The sequence below is a fragment of the Haemaphysalis longicornis genome, unplaced genomic scaffold (assembly GCF_048455015.1).
Source record: "Haemaphysalis longicornis isolate Haplotype H1 unplaced genomic scaffold, Haemaphysalis longicornis Haplotype H1 scaffold_3, whole genome shotgun sequence".
Lineage (NCBI taxonomy): Eukaryota > Metazoa > Arthropoda > Arachnida > Ixodida > Ixodidae > Haemaphysalis > Haemaphysalis longicornis.
Genome location: NW_027526335.1, coordinates 213,988,044 through 214,002,781, shown reverse-complemented (window position 1 = coordinate 214,002,781; position 14,738 = coordinate 213,988,044). Strand labels below are relative to the sequence as shown.

At 50.3% G+C, this 14,738-nt stretch overlaps 1 protein-coding gene across 1 annotated transcript in view; it reads left to right on the top strand.

Moving 5' to 3' along the window:
* The window catches only part of LOC144175693 (uncharacterized), a 101,344-nt gene extending 91,996 nt beyond the window's left edge, over nt 1-9,348 (top strand). The window contains exon 30 of the mRNA XM_077704732.1: nt 5,973-9,348. Within this exon, the coding sequence (XP_077560858.1) occupies nt 5,973-7,238 (1,266 nt within the window). The 3' untranslated portion in view covers nt 7,239-9,348. The remainder of the gene's footprint in view (nt 1-5,972) is intronic.
* The last annotated feature ends 5,390 nt before the right edge of the window (nt 9,349-14,738 follow it).

The window sequence follows — 14,738 nt, the reverse complement described above, 5'->3', positions numbered from 1 at the left end:
TACCTTCCTTCGCGCCCGATGCGACGGCTTTTATCATAGCCATCTTCTGTTCAAGCGTGATAGTCTTTCGCTTTCGCTTCCCGCCTGTCGCACTCGCGTTGTTGGAATCACGCAAGCAGTACGATAAAAGATAAGGCTGAAGACTGCCAAAACCCACGCACACACAACTACGCAGCGACGTCGGCGATACGAACAGGGGCTCAGGGGGAGGGGGGGGAGAGGAAGGCGACGCATTGGGGCTCTTCTCGGACTCACCGCGGATAGTCCGCGGGTAGTCCGAGGATTCCCCGAAGCCATAGGGATGCATGTGAAAATCGAACGTCGGACTGCTTCTCGGGAAGCCCGCGGTGAGTCCGAGACTGTATATCGAAGGGCCCCATTGTCTGCATGTCAGGCGCAGTGAAAGGAGGGTGGGAATGGCTTCGCGGGCGCAGCGTCCGCATGGCGCGCCATCCAGCTTCGCGCGCGTGGCGGGAGTTTTGAACTGATAATACAGTTGCCGCGTCGCGCGCTGTCTCAAATCCGCGTTGCGCAGTTTAAAAATTAGCTAAAAATTTGATTTCTCAACGAAATTTGTTCGTTATATCCCGTAACGGGCAAATTTTACCTCGTTAAAACGAGGTTTTAAATACCTTGGTTTCTATGGGGACTTTCAAGGGGAATTACGATTTGCTCGTTATATCCATTATTTCGTTATAGCCCGTCTCGTTATAATGAGGTCTAACTGTAGATAATATGTTCCATAAGTTTACAGCATATGCATATTAGTGATATTGGACGGTAGCTGGAAGGTGAGGATGATGGACCTTTCTTGGGAATTGGAATGATCTTGCCGACCTTCCAGTCTCGCTACTGTTTTAGTGAACTCCCTCTTCTCCAGAACTTCGCCACCAAGAGGGCACAAAAATCATCTCATTTCGAAGCTCAGCTATGATTCCACGTAAACACTGGTGCCGAGTTTCGTAGTTTCATTTGGTGCTCATCGCATTTGAGAGTAGGCAGATTTAAGGTGTTCGTGAAAGCAAAAAAGTTGTGCGGAACAACTTAAATGGAAAATGACAATAGAGCGAATGGCATTAGATTTTTGTGTGTAGCAGTGAATTAATGCGATTAAAACTTGAGGCATTACTTAAAGGGCCCCTGAGATGGGGTTTTTGGGGGGGTCGATGGTATCGGAGCGCAACAGCCATTTCTTGAACTAATCGTGACGTAATAGTGCACTCTTGATTTAATCAATTTTTTTACGAGCGTACACATTGGAAAGCTACAAAAAAACATCTTTTGTGTGTGTGTGCACGTTTACACTGTCGCACATATTTGTCAGGGTGTCTAGCGACCGGGAAAACCGGGAAAAGTCAGGGAATTTTGAGCCACCGGGAAAAGTCAGGAAATTGTCAGGGAATTTTTCAATCAAGTAGTACCAGTCAGGGAAAACCACTTCCGGGCCTGTCCACATAGTTTTAGAATAGGGGAAACCAGGGTTGGAGGACCTCAAGAAAAGTTACCGAACGCAACTCGTTCGCGCGCGACGAAAGCGTGAACCGCATGAAACGTTTTCTGGTTTTTCTGCAAGTGAAAACGTGCCGCGCACGCTGACGCCGCCGCGGAAACCACCCGCACGGTGAGTGCCGAGCGGCAGGCGCCGGCAACATGGTGGCGGTACCGGCCTCGGAGTAGTGCTTTAGCTCCAACGACCGCTTCTAAACGCTCTCTAAAATGCTACTCAAGGCACAAACGCACTTGCTTGTGCAGGAAAGGAGCCACTGCAGGCACGAAATTGTCGACGCGGCCGTGAAAATACCGCGCACGAATCGCGTGCAGAAACTCGCCGTGCGGTTCACGCAGCTCGCAGCTGGGTTTCTCTCCCACTTAGGGAGAAGGACGACGTGGGTGGTGCCCAAATCGCACGCACAGCGCGCTTTTTTTTTCAGCAAATCTTAAAAGGCAACGCTTTTTGGGAGCTAATCTTGAAAGAACTTTCTGATGACATCAGGAGCAAGAATTACATGCAATTTTAAAAGGCAGCGCTTTTTGGGAACTAATCTTGAAAGAACTTTCTTGTGACATCAGGAGCCAGAATTGCATAATCAAAAAGGAACATGACATGGTTTAGTGTGAACCGCATGGGGCGTTTTCTGCTCGCAAAAACGCGCCGCGCACGTCACAGGCGTGCTGACGCTGCCGCGGAACCACCCGCACGCTGCGCGCGGTGCTGCCGGCGGAGGCGGCTTCGACCGCAAAGTGGTCACGGGAGCTCGAGCAACGGCTTCTAAGCGCTCTCTAAAATGCCGCACAAGGCACGCACGAAGTTGCTTGTGAGGTAAAGAAGCTTATAATGTGGGCGAAAACGGTACTATAAAACATCATGCGCGCCGCTAGTGAAAGCGCCCGTGCAATACCTGCCGGGGTGGTAAGCCTAAACATCTCTGGCGGAGCCAGCCGGCTCTCTCGAGAGCTTCGAAACTGCCCCCATAATGCGCGCGGCTCCCCATTGGCGCAAGTCGTCAGGCTCCTCCCACTGCCGCGGGCGATGCGTTCTGAGCGAGACAGAAGCTGCTGCGCGCGGAATCGTCGACGCGGGCGTCAAAAAATCGCACGCGCAACGCCGATGCGGCCGAATCGCGTGCAAAACCGCACCATGCGGTTCACGTGGCATGTCGAGCCAGGACAATCACGAAAAAAAGCAAAAGGTGCTTGCTGAAGCGCAACTTGAAGCTTCTATCCTGCAAGATGAAATAAACTCTCTGAAGACGTAACTGAACGCAAGCAAACCTCAAAATGAACAAACTGAAGTTAATCCAAGTGCACTTTGAGAATTAGGGCACTTACAACAAATGTGTTTTTCCCGATGATAGAATGTGTTTTCTCTACGCTTTTTATGTGCTTCACGGACCATTTCCACAGAATGGCGCCTGTTGTATATATAAGTCAGGGAATTTCGTCTAAAATGGTCAGGGAAAACATGGAAAAGTCAGGGAAATCGAATTAGGCAATTTGCTAGACACCCTGTTTGTTTTATACCGGAGTGAAAAGCACTTGCACACCGGGCCAAACCGGGCTTGACGCTCCTCCGTTCTCGGCGGAAGGATACAGTGAGCGCAGGAAAAACGATGCTCGCAGCGTGATCGCTCAGCGTTCCGTGTTTGGTGTGAGAGTTTCATCAGTTTTTTTTTTTTGCATTTGCTTTTTGGATGCTGTACCCGAGAGGATTCTTTGCACCATCTGTGTTTTGAGCGTAGCCTCGACGTTGTTTCAGCTATGAGGTTGTAACGAACGGCGCGCCAAGGGAGCGCCGCGCCGATGACGAAGGCGGGAGCTCCTCACGCAGCGCTTGGACGACGCCAGGCACTGCTCGTGATCACGAGGCGCACGCTCAAGTTCGCTCAAGCGGGCTGAATAAATCAGTTCAAGCCCAAACGCTGTCACAGCTGATTCTCTGCACCGGTCGCGACAAGGGGAAGAGCATGCGTATCCCGTAACGCCAAAGAGTTTCTTTTCATTGCTTCCCATCAAGTCACGATCGCAGGAAAGTGTGGTTTGGTGCGCCCGCCCTTCGGAATGAACCGTGTTGCCTAGTGTCCTCAGCGCGCTTTACCGTTTACCGTGTTAATGAAGCAAGAGTAGCCGTTTGCCGCTGAAAACGAAAGGATTGCACTCTGTGGTTTCTTCATTCCGGCTTACCAGCTGCCAAGTAGCAACATCTGACGAATTTGTCTCAAAGCAAATGACACAAAAGTTTGTTGCCCAGAACTGTTCGCTTAACGTTTGAAATAGCTTGAATCTTAGGCGTTTTAGATTAAGCTCTCATAGCACAATAATTTTCTTTCAAAAGAGCTGTATACTTCTGCTGTAGAGCTTAAAAAAATAGAAAACATGACATTGACACCACCATGTAATGGGAACAATTAGCACCAAGTATTGCATTAACCAGAATTCACGCCTCCGCTAAATATTTTGATATAAAATTAGTAAGATAAATTGTAATGATTCCGCAGTTACCTATATTACCTTGCCCAACACGATTTTAAAAGCATAAAACAGCTATACTAGTTCATAAACGCATCTGAACCATTGGAAGCGTGGGAGGCTGGAGTAGCGGCGGAGATTTTGCTCGCTCTTCTGAAAAAAATTGTCATCTATCATATTCCTGATCATCATTTAGCAAGAATGTAATAAACATCAACTAAGATTGCTCGTATGAAGCGCCGAGCGCAGTGCATTTGCTGTGTCGTAAAGTTTCGAAAGAACACCCACCCAAAGATATCCAGTGAAAAATTCGAGACGGGCGAACTTTCGGGTCAAGCGCGGAAAGGACGAATAAGTGACCGTATCAACACATGAAGAGATGATTCGGGTTTATTGTTCACTCATCGCCGCTAAAGCCATCGATTTTACGGCGAGGGTGCGTCTTTCAGTAAATTGAATATTTCACCCGTAAAAGGAGGTGGGCGATGTTTCGGGGGAGGGCGTTCTCTGGGAACTTTAGGTAATCTAATCAAGATGCGAGCATACATTTCGCCGGTGCAGGGGGCTCGCTACTAGAGTCACTAGAAATTCTAGCCTCTGTATCGCTATGTAGCGACGGTAAAAGTAAGTTATCGTTCACGGAAACTCTCGCGCATGCAAGGTCGGCTTCCGCAATCACCAGTACCTCCTACTCAAAGTCCGTAAGGACTGAAAAGATAGCTGTATAAAAAAAAGAGGGCGTCGCCGTCTCATGTGCGACCCACTCGCTGAAGTAACCATGGTAACGACGACGCTGTAAACCAACGCGTGTAGAACCGCCGCCGTCAAAAATTGCGGACATAGAAGAAAATTCCGGTGGCCAACCATGAAATGAGAGCTTCGCCTCGGACGAGGTCGGACTTCTACGTCATCGCAAGCTGCCGAGCCAATAAATAGTTTTGTCTCGTCGGGGTAGTAACTTGATAACGTGAGCGAATATGCTTACTATTTTCGGACTTGCTTCTACAAGGACTATGGAGTAGATTTCTGACACAAACAAAAACACTTTGAAATCCATCTCAGGGCCCCTTTAAGGTGTTGATGTTGTGCAGGCATGGCACTGTTCACTAAATTCAGTCTCCTCATAGCTCCATTTATGGTTCCTGCTGAACTGTGCCTTTGTGGCTTAGTCATCTCCTAGTGTTTTTATTTATTTATTTAGATAAGTGCCCACAAACAGCATGACGCCTTCAGCGTGGTGCACAGAAGAAACAAGGGAAAGGATAGAAAAGGGAGATGTGTACAATGGGGAAAAAAGAGTATAGTAAAAATAACATCAATGGATCAAACATTATAAGGCTGACTCACACGATTCTACAACGCAAAAGAAGACACTCAGAACACACTCAGAAGATGTGTACCATAGCAAAAAAAGAGCATGAGAAATGAAAATAACCTCAATGGAACAAGCATTACATAGCTGACTCGCCTGATTTTACAACACACAAGTACACACTATGGCTTTAGATGAATTTTTAACAGCTTGCACAAAAGTGCTGTAACGATCAAAGATACTCAGATCAGGCACTTCAAGTGAGTTGTAAAGGAGTTGCATTCTCTGGACAGGACTTTTATGATTGACGGCAGGATAAAATAGCGGCGAGGAACGGCATCGTGTGGGGACATGAAAATTGATGGAAGTTAGCAAATCGGCAGAGTCAACAGCTCCATGAATGAGCTTGTGAAGAAAGCACATTACATCAGGGCCAGTTACATCACGTTACGGTGAGGGAAGTATGGAAGTTGGAGTCTGCCTTTTTCTCAGCAGTGGAAGCATGCTCTTTTGTCCAAAGGTACATCCCTATTGTTTGAATGAAGCAAACCTGTGTGTCCCTTTCACTTTCCACTGGTGGTGGAGTTTGTTCTGCTCTTGTCGTGTGCGATTACGGCGGGTGCCAGCTGCTTTTTGGAAGGGGGAGTGGTGCCGCTCACCCGGCCGTTGCTGCTGCTGTTCCCCCTCGCTGCAGGTGGAAGAACAGAAGCGCATGATTGAGCTGCAGCGCAAGCAGGCCATCCAGCTGCAGGCCATCGGCAAGCCCCCGGCCAGCCCGCCGCCGCCCCCCGCAGTGGTGGCCCCGGCGGAGGCGTCGGGCATCCCCTTCCTGGACAGCTCGCTGCCCACCGACACGGGCCTCTCCTTCCTCAGCCACGGCTCCTCCGGCGGGTGCAGCCTGCCCTCCAGCCTGCAGGAGCTGCTCAACAAGGTCAAGGTGCCGGCCACCGCTGTTTCCGCCGCCCCTTCCACCCCAGGCGTCGGCGCCGTGCTGGGGTCCCTGCCGGCGCCCGCCACCTTGCCCGTCGGCTCACCCCAGCACACGCACAGCCCCCTGGCAGCGGCCAAGAAGGCACTCACCGAGGACCCCATCGTGCGGCATTTTGCGGCCGACTCCACCCCGGAGTCTGACCCCGACGGGGGTGCCGGTGCCACCCCTCCGCCACCCGGAGACTCGCCACCCCCAACCTCGAGGCTGGTGGGCGACGTCGGAATGCCGATGCCCGTGGCTGCACTGGCAGTGGCCGCCGGGTCGCGGTCTCCAGGGACGCCGACCAAGGACGAGCTGGTGACGGAAGAGGCGGCGCGACCGCAGGACCCACGCCGGCGCAAGGCCGCGGTGTCTGCTGCTTCGGCAGCATCCGGCAGCCCCGCCGCCGGAACTGGATCCCCCCAGGCGGCCGTCGCGACAGCGCCTACATCGACGGGCAGCCAGCTCGGTGCCAAGTCGGCCAGCGAGCTCATGGAGATGGCACGCAAGCAGCTCGAAGAAATGGACGTGCCGCCACCGGCACCCCAGGCACCCACCATGCAGCAGGCGGTGCAGGTGGCCCCAGCGGTGGCACCACCACCTGTCATGCCGCCGTCCGTGTTCGCCACTCCACCTCCGGGAATGCCGCCGGCCATGCCTCCACCTGGTCTGGGGCCACCTCCGGCCGGGATGTATGGCTCAGCACCACCACCCCCCGTGGATCCCGCGTTTGGACCGCCGGGTGTCGTGCCACCTCCCGGCGTCGTTCCACCGGGCTACCCACCGCCAGGCCACCCGCCACCGGGCCACTTGCCACCAGGCCACCCGCAGTGGGCTGACCCCTACTGGAAGCCACCGGGGGCGCCTCCTCCACCACCGCCAGGGGCACCCCTTCCTCCTCCACAGGCTGGCTGGAATGGAGGCCGCAGCGAGTACAGGCAGCACGGCTGGCGAGGGGGACAGGGCCGGAGGAGCCAGTGGGACCACTGAGGAGCGCAGTGGGTGGCCCCGGAAGCCAGAAGTGCTGCAGTCGACTCTCAGGGGGGGGTCGCTTTGGAAAACTTTCTCGAGACCCCAGCTGCAGTGCATCTTGCCACTGTCGTGTGTGTAGTGCAAAAAAGCCACCAGGGTGCTGGAGAGAGACCTTCCTGGGGGCTTCTTCGTCCTTCTTTTTGCCCCGCTCCCCACGTCCGTGTAGATAGCTTTTCCCGGTGTCGTTTGCTGGCCTGTTCTTCTTCTCTTGTCCAGGCGGCTGCGGCCGTTGGGAACACTGTATGTCTGGTGCTGTGTTGAGCGCAGTTGTCAGAACCAAAGGAAAAGGGGACCTCCGTTGTTTGTGTGCGTTCCCTTCCTCCCGCCGCCTTTCCAGATGTACAGACCCGGGGGCAAGTGCGGGGGCCACCCACAGACTACTGTGTACATAGCATGCGCGGCCCAGGTGGCAGTGGACCCTTCCCCCGCTGGAGAGGCGGCGTCTCGCGACAGCCCCGCATTGTATAGAGGGTGCCTCCGGTTCTTTGCTTTGGGAGAGGCCATCGCCCCGTGTGTGTTGACCAGCTTGCAGGCCTCCTCCTCCTTCACAGACCTTGTACATATAACATGTTGCTCTCGCTGGCCTTTTAATGTAACTGAGACACAGTCACTCTGAGGTTTTAATTGGAGAACAAAATAAAGGAGCACTCATCGGATCACACCTCGCAAAGATGGCACCGAGAATGTGGCGTGCAGTCCTCCTTCCTTTCCAGAGTCAGAGCCGCCTAGTACCCGGGGGACTGTTACACCCGTTCAGGTGAGAATCACATGAAATGAACTGAACGTCTTTAGCTTGGCATGGATGCCGACTTGGTTAAAATGTCATCCGACCACGTCTTGTCAAGGTTCACTAACATTGTGGACAACTGGTTATCTTGGGCACAAAAAAAAAAAAAAAAAAAATGTCTTCAAGCATTGGACAGTTCAGCAGTGCTAGTTGCCCGTTTGCAACCTTCAGTAATCCTCCGGAGCAGCAGCTAACCTAATGCACCACAGCTTTCAGCCCACCCCTGAATCTCTCGAGACTCTCACATGGGGAAAAAGAATGTGCTGCTGGTTAACAGCACTTCCTGCCAACCTTTGCCTCGTGCTTAGTTGCTGGGGTAAGTGCTACAGCAGTTTAATGATAATGGGGCGAGTCGCGACTATATTTTATGACAACCCAGTACTTCACAGTAAGTGCCTGCTTGAAGTCTGGGTCAGGCAGCCAGAAGCTTCAGGTGGCAGTCTGGGCACTGATTAATAGTGGCAGTTTGTGTCGCTGCAGCAAGGGGAAGTTCAATTGGTCTGAAACCTGCAAATCCACAACCTTGTTGTTTACTTAGCAAATGAAGCAAGAGGAATGTTTATATAAGAAAAACTACACTCGACTAACCCACAGTGCAATTTCTTTCGTACCAACGGTAAGCAAACGGTTTGCAACGGTAAGCAACGTACAAACAGTTTGGAACCTTTTTCTTTCTTTCTCTCTTTTTTTTTTTTAGCTTCAACTGAAACAGCTGCCATGTGGGGCACTAGCCCCGCGCATGGTCTCTGAATTAAAATCACTGACTGAGTTTGCTAGCATGATGAGCAGCGTTCTTAAGCAGCATCTCGAATGCCATGAGGCTGCTCGTATTCAAAACAGATGTGCAGTGCAATGTGGAACCCAAAGTAATGAGCATGTTCCGGGCTTTCAAAGAACAGGCCAGTCTGCACGTTGGTGTAGACTGGAGGTCTGTACGGCAGCAGGCCAAGATGGGCATTCTCAGACACAACCTGCTCGTACAAAGTAGCCCAGCCTCCGTTAAGGCACGAGTGGAAGCAGCGGCACTGTTCCCTCGTCATCGCGTGTTCGCTCTTGTGGGTCCACAGTTTTTGTTCCACCGTTCCCGCTTGTCCTTGTTTTGCTGTGTTTTCTGAGGGCCTGTACAAGAGTACAAGCCGCATAAGTTGGCTCTGTACTGTGGGACATGAATTGTTGCTTCCGGCTGCCACATTTTCGCTGTTTTGACTTCATGGCTGGCAGCCTGCTGTTCTGTGTAGTGCTGTGTCCTCTCAGAATAAAGCTGGGCTCGTAGGTGTGGTGGTGAACGTTCTTGCTGGTCTCAGCAGCTGCTGCCGACACGAGTCGCCGAGAATGGCAGCCTCAGGTGGGTGTGGGGCCATACTATACAGAAGTGTTGAGCACAAGCCAAGGTTGCGCAAACCTCTGTTCCCAGGGGTTGCCTCTGCAGGGTCTCCAAAAGCAGCGGAAGATGATTAACCTGCCGCTAGAGAAAAAAAGCTGGAAGTTGACCTCGAGGTCTACTTCCAGACTGTCTGACAGTTCAGTCAGTCTGAAAAATGTTTTCAAGTTTGTAGCAACCACGTTCAACGGTCTTGCTTTGCAACAGTGCATTCTGTTACATCTACCCAATCTTCAGAAATGAATGTTTACTCTCTCTCTAATGACTACGAGTTAGTACGACATACCTGATGGCAGCGCTTAGATGTCATTCCTGTCGTCAAGCCTGTAGATGATACCATTAATTAGAATTAGATATAATGCCTGTAAACGGCTAACTACTTGCAGCACAAGGTCTTTTTCTCTTTTTTTGTAGGCTCGTAGCGTTAAAATGTTCGGAAAAACACACAAAAAAAAGTTTTTTCTTTGAAATAAAAAATCCAGGGCTGAAAAGGTTGAAGATGCTTTCATTAGAGTGAGGGCTACAAAGCATCCACCAGAAAGTTGGCTTTGCCGCAAGAGTAGAAATTTTTTGTCGACGCAACTTCGCCTGTAGACAAAAATTTTCAGAAACTAGCCATAGACAGCTTTGCTGTTAAAAAAACGCACCAATTGAAAATTGGCCAGTTGTAATTCCCTGAATGCAAACGTGAGCCAAATGTGAAGGTTTGAACAAAACCTCAAAAAGCATTGCACTCGGAAGAAGCACCTTTCATTTTATATTCTAAAAATTCACTCGAGTTGAATTGCCCAATGGATATGCCGGACCGTATTGTGAGCGCCGTCATGTTCCCTGGCATTGAAAGCAGTAGAAGCGACGGTGTTGGCAGAGGGTTCAACAGGCACCCTGGCTCACTGGTGACTGCTGCATAACTGGGTGAGGGAGTAGTGAGAGTGGCAGGCATGGCACATGCCCATCATTATCCTTTTTCTTTGCGCCCCTTCTGCCCAATTTTTGTCAGGCTTACGTTTAGGCTTAGCGTTTGGTAGCCCTAATGTTAAGCCTTACGATGTGTCAAACTCGTACACAAAGATGTTGGTACCAGTCGACAATGCGTAATGTCGGGCTGTCTACGTCTAGAGTTCCCACCATGTGTGCCAAGCAGTGCCAAAACCATTGTGGTCAAGCTGCAGGCACCTCAAATTGTAACACAACGCCTAACGTCAGGCCAGTGCATACCCAAGTTGACATATGCCATGCTCATGGTCTTCACGTTGCGTTCACAGCAATGTGGCAGCCAATGGGGGCATCAGGCAGACGCATACCTGCACTCACAGCCACGTAGTCCTAGTAAATCAATTGGTACGTCAGGCTGCCACGTGTGAATTTGCAGCCAATGGGAATTTTTCAGCCACATTTCTGGCATGGTGGCTTTTTCGGTCAATGAGCCACTTCAAGCTATCGCATTAACGTACTCTTCACATTAACTTCAGTGAAATAATTGCCGACTTGCCTCCAGAAGCCTCTAAGCTTGCTACCGTAAGCGTGCAAACCAGTAAGAAAAAGTCACACACCATGGTAACACTGCACAAACATCAGGCACGTTTTGAGAAACTCGGCTGAAGCGTACTGTCCTGCCTGTTAGAAAAATGCGCCTTTTTATAATGCACATGCACAAAGAAAAATGCGCCTTTTTATAATGCACATGCACAAGCTTTTTTCTACAGTTACACTTAAAACCTAGCTTGCAATGCAGCCTTTCGTGCAATAGACCTATGTCCATGGTTGTGCTTCAAACAGTTTGTTTCATCGTAAGTAGCGCTAGATACGGGACACAGAAGAGAAGACACACACGACAACGCCGTCGTGTGTGCCTTCTCTTCTGTGTCCCGTATCTAGTGCTACTTGCGATGAATCAAAACCAACTAGCCCAACTGTCAATTTTATGAAACAGTTTGTCCCATATCTGCATTCAGTTGGCTTTTGACTTGCACTTTAATGCTTCAGGCGGCACAGTGGCAAAAATTTCAAATGACCTGCACCATTATTTGATCCTAAATTTGTACGAGTTCTGGTTCGTTTTTCTTGTTTGCACTTTAGTTAGTCAAAACACAGCTCCTACAGCAGTCCCAGTGGAACAGCAGTGCACGTAAACCTTCATTTGGAAGCAGTGCCACAAAATGGATTAAATTGACCCAAGCTCCTCTAAGTGGTTGGAAAATGGTGCAAAAATAGGCCGAACAAGAGTACCAAAGAGATGGAGATGAAATGAGGAATGGGCCAATACTGGTCAGGGTTGAAAGGGTTCTCCAATGATGGCTTCCATTTAAAGGGGCCGTGAAGAAAAATTACAACTTCAACTTGTAAAAACAAGGCTTCAGTACCTCACTGCATTTTAGCCCCCCTGTTTTTAACTGAAAAAACTGAAGTAGTACTGAAAAACTTTTAAGCTTCATGCTACAGCGACGTTTTCAGCACTAAGAACATCGTTGTCAGTGTGCCAACGTACTGAGCATTAACGCGCAGGTTATACGACCAAGAGGAACCGAGAGGCCCCCCTACAATCGACCAGCCACGTGGTGTCTTGCAGTGGCTTAGGGTAATGGTGGGCCCCAACCACACAAACAAGATTCTGTCATGTAATAGAAAAGTTGCTAGAAAGTGGATGAGAAGTTGCCACTGCTTCACGTTTTCCTTAACATCCCCTTTATTTGCTCAAAGTTTGCAATAAAAGCAGACAGTTTTGCCGGCATTTGCAATTTCCTACATGCTTCTCCGCTAGGGATCGGGGATGTAGGGAAAAAAGCCCCTAGAAAGAGGTGAAGAAAAAAAAAAAACACTGGCGTGGCTTGACGCGCTTGATGGACTATTTTTCAGACTGTTTCACAAAATTCACCATTTGAAGATGTGACCAGTGTCCTCCGAATAGGAAAACAAACTTTTTAGAGCCTGACGCTGCCTTGAGGGGCATAGTCCTAGGATAGTCTTGAGAGTCACCGCCCTTGTTCTAGGTGTCCAATATCTTCAAGAGAACGGGATCGATCTCGGTGCCAAGTATACCATTCATTCTAATAAAATATGTTCAATGGTTTCTACAGAAGAACAGTTGTCGCAGTGCGAGCTGGTTGTCAGTCCGAGGCGAAAAAGGTAACTGTTGGTGTAAGCCGAGTTCAGTCGCAGGCAATGGTATAGTAATTGGTTATGGGACAAAGTGGCCTTTCCAGTACAACCAAGCCTAAACTTTGCCTTCATGGCCCCGCAAATGGTGCCACCATTTACATTGCGCTTCACAGACCCCTGCTAGCGCCAGGGTTTGCAGCTTGAATTCCGTGCCTCGCTTCAGCTGAGCCCACTCCTTGCATGGCCACATGGTTGTTGTATCAGGGCAGCCAGGGACTCGGATACTGGGCGATTGGAGGCGGGCTCAAAGAGCTGAGCTACTGCATGTTCCGACGGAAATAAGATGCTCCCACAAACATGAGGCAGACCACAACACAGGCACTGTTTTTCAATCCCCGTATTAAATTATTGGCAGGAAGAAAACGCGTTACTGGAATGGCTGCATCATTCCACTCCCGTTTACCTTGCTGCAGAAATCCCACGAGGCCTTGCCACATCATTGACCACTAAACAACAGTCTGTATAACCAGCCGAGAACAGGGGAGTGAACCCAGCTCAGGAATATTAGGCATACAATGACAGGTGTGTTGCCATTCGAACAGAGGTGTAGGAGAATTTGAGAAGTGCCGAAATAAATCGTAACAAATGTCACTCAGCAGGGCAGCACACCCTGAGCGACCTTCTGGCAATGCTTGTTGAGAGAATACACGAGATGCTTTCTTTGCCCCAATCAGAAGCAGGCACAGCAATTTTATTGCGGGAGAACGAGCGCGAGATGATGCGGCATCTTTTTTGGTGGTTGTTGGAGGTGACATGTGATCCATTGTCCCGGCAGCATTGCGTTGTCGACAAGCATTGGTCCCGCACTTGCATGGAAAGGTCCTCGTGACACTTCACTTCCACTTCAACCACGCTGCTTGGACGTGCCAACTTTCGCCCTCAGGCTGGACCTTTCCCAGTAAAACAATGAAACTGGCACTCCACTGTGCCGGAGCCTTGGGGGCAGTCAGTTCGTCCTCCGCATCATTTCTCCCACGTCCCGCACAGCTACAATGCCCCACGTCTTCGCGCAAGGCAGGCCACTCACCCAAAACTTTCCGGTTTGTTGACGGACTTCCTGCAAAAGGCAGAGCAATTCTTCCCAGAGCACCACTTTGTTGGACACCAAGACCGGCCATTGTGAGTGATGTGTGAAAACCCTGTGCCCCAAGCAAGCTGCAAACTGCAGCTGAAGGTGGGCTCGGCACGCACATAGCGTGGGCCATTCCACAAAACGCTGCCCTCCCATTTCAATCCATTCTCGGGAATAAACGCAGAATCGTTCCAACACTACAATGGCAACACTGCTGCTGTGTCTCGCACTGCACACTATGGGATGGCTCTTTAAAACTGGCACGAACCAAGTTGGCCAAAAACAGCAGGCAAAGTGCCAGACACACCACAAGGGTGACTCGGAGCTTTGCTCAGGGCAGGCTCAGGCCATTGCACAGCCCAGCGTGGTTAAGGATTCTTGAGGCACAGCGTTATGGGGGGAGCAGGGAGATGGTGGGTAGTACTCCATCTGGGGGCCGCACACACGAGAGGTATTCCAGCTCCATACGAGCTTGGTGGGCCCAGGTACGTGTGGCGCAGGGAATCGTGACAGCAGGACCACACACACATCACGCTGGGATCAAAGCACAAGCATCCGGGGCCAAAGGCTGGGAACTGCTGGGAACATCCTCTGCCCTGAAGGTTGAAGTGATTGGAATCGCCTGTCCAATAATGGAGCGCCATCATTTCTATTGTTTACATCAGGAGTCACTCGACCTGCATTGTTGCCACAATATTCTAGAAATGACTTCTCAGTGTTTGTTTGTAACCATGCCCCGCCCCGCCACTAAATGCCCCCCAGTGGGGATTGAAGTGTTGGCAATCCCCACTGGGGGGGATTCATGGACGGTACTGCATTTTCATACAAATTATAAAATGCAATCTGTACGACATAATCTCCCGATAACATTCAATAAATACAAGCAAACCACCAGTTTCTTCAAGAAACAATTCTTTGTGAGATCGTAACTGTAAGGTTTGTTGTGGTTGCATTTTTCCCCACGTTTGTGGTATTTAATGTATGTACGAGGTATTATGCTGTAATTTTGAATCTACCCTTGAAATGCATGCTACTGTAATTTTGCGATTTGTGTGCTTC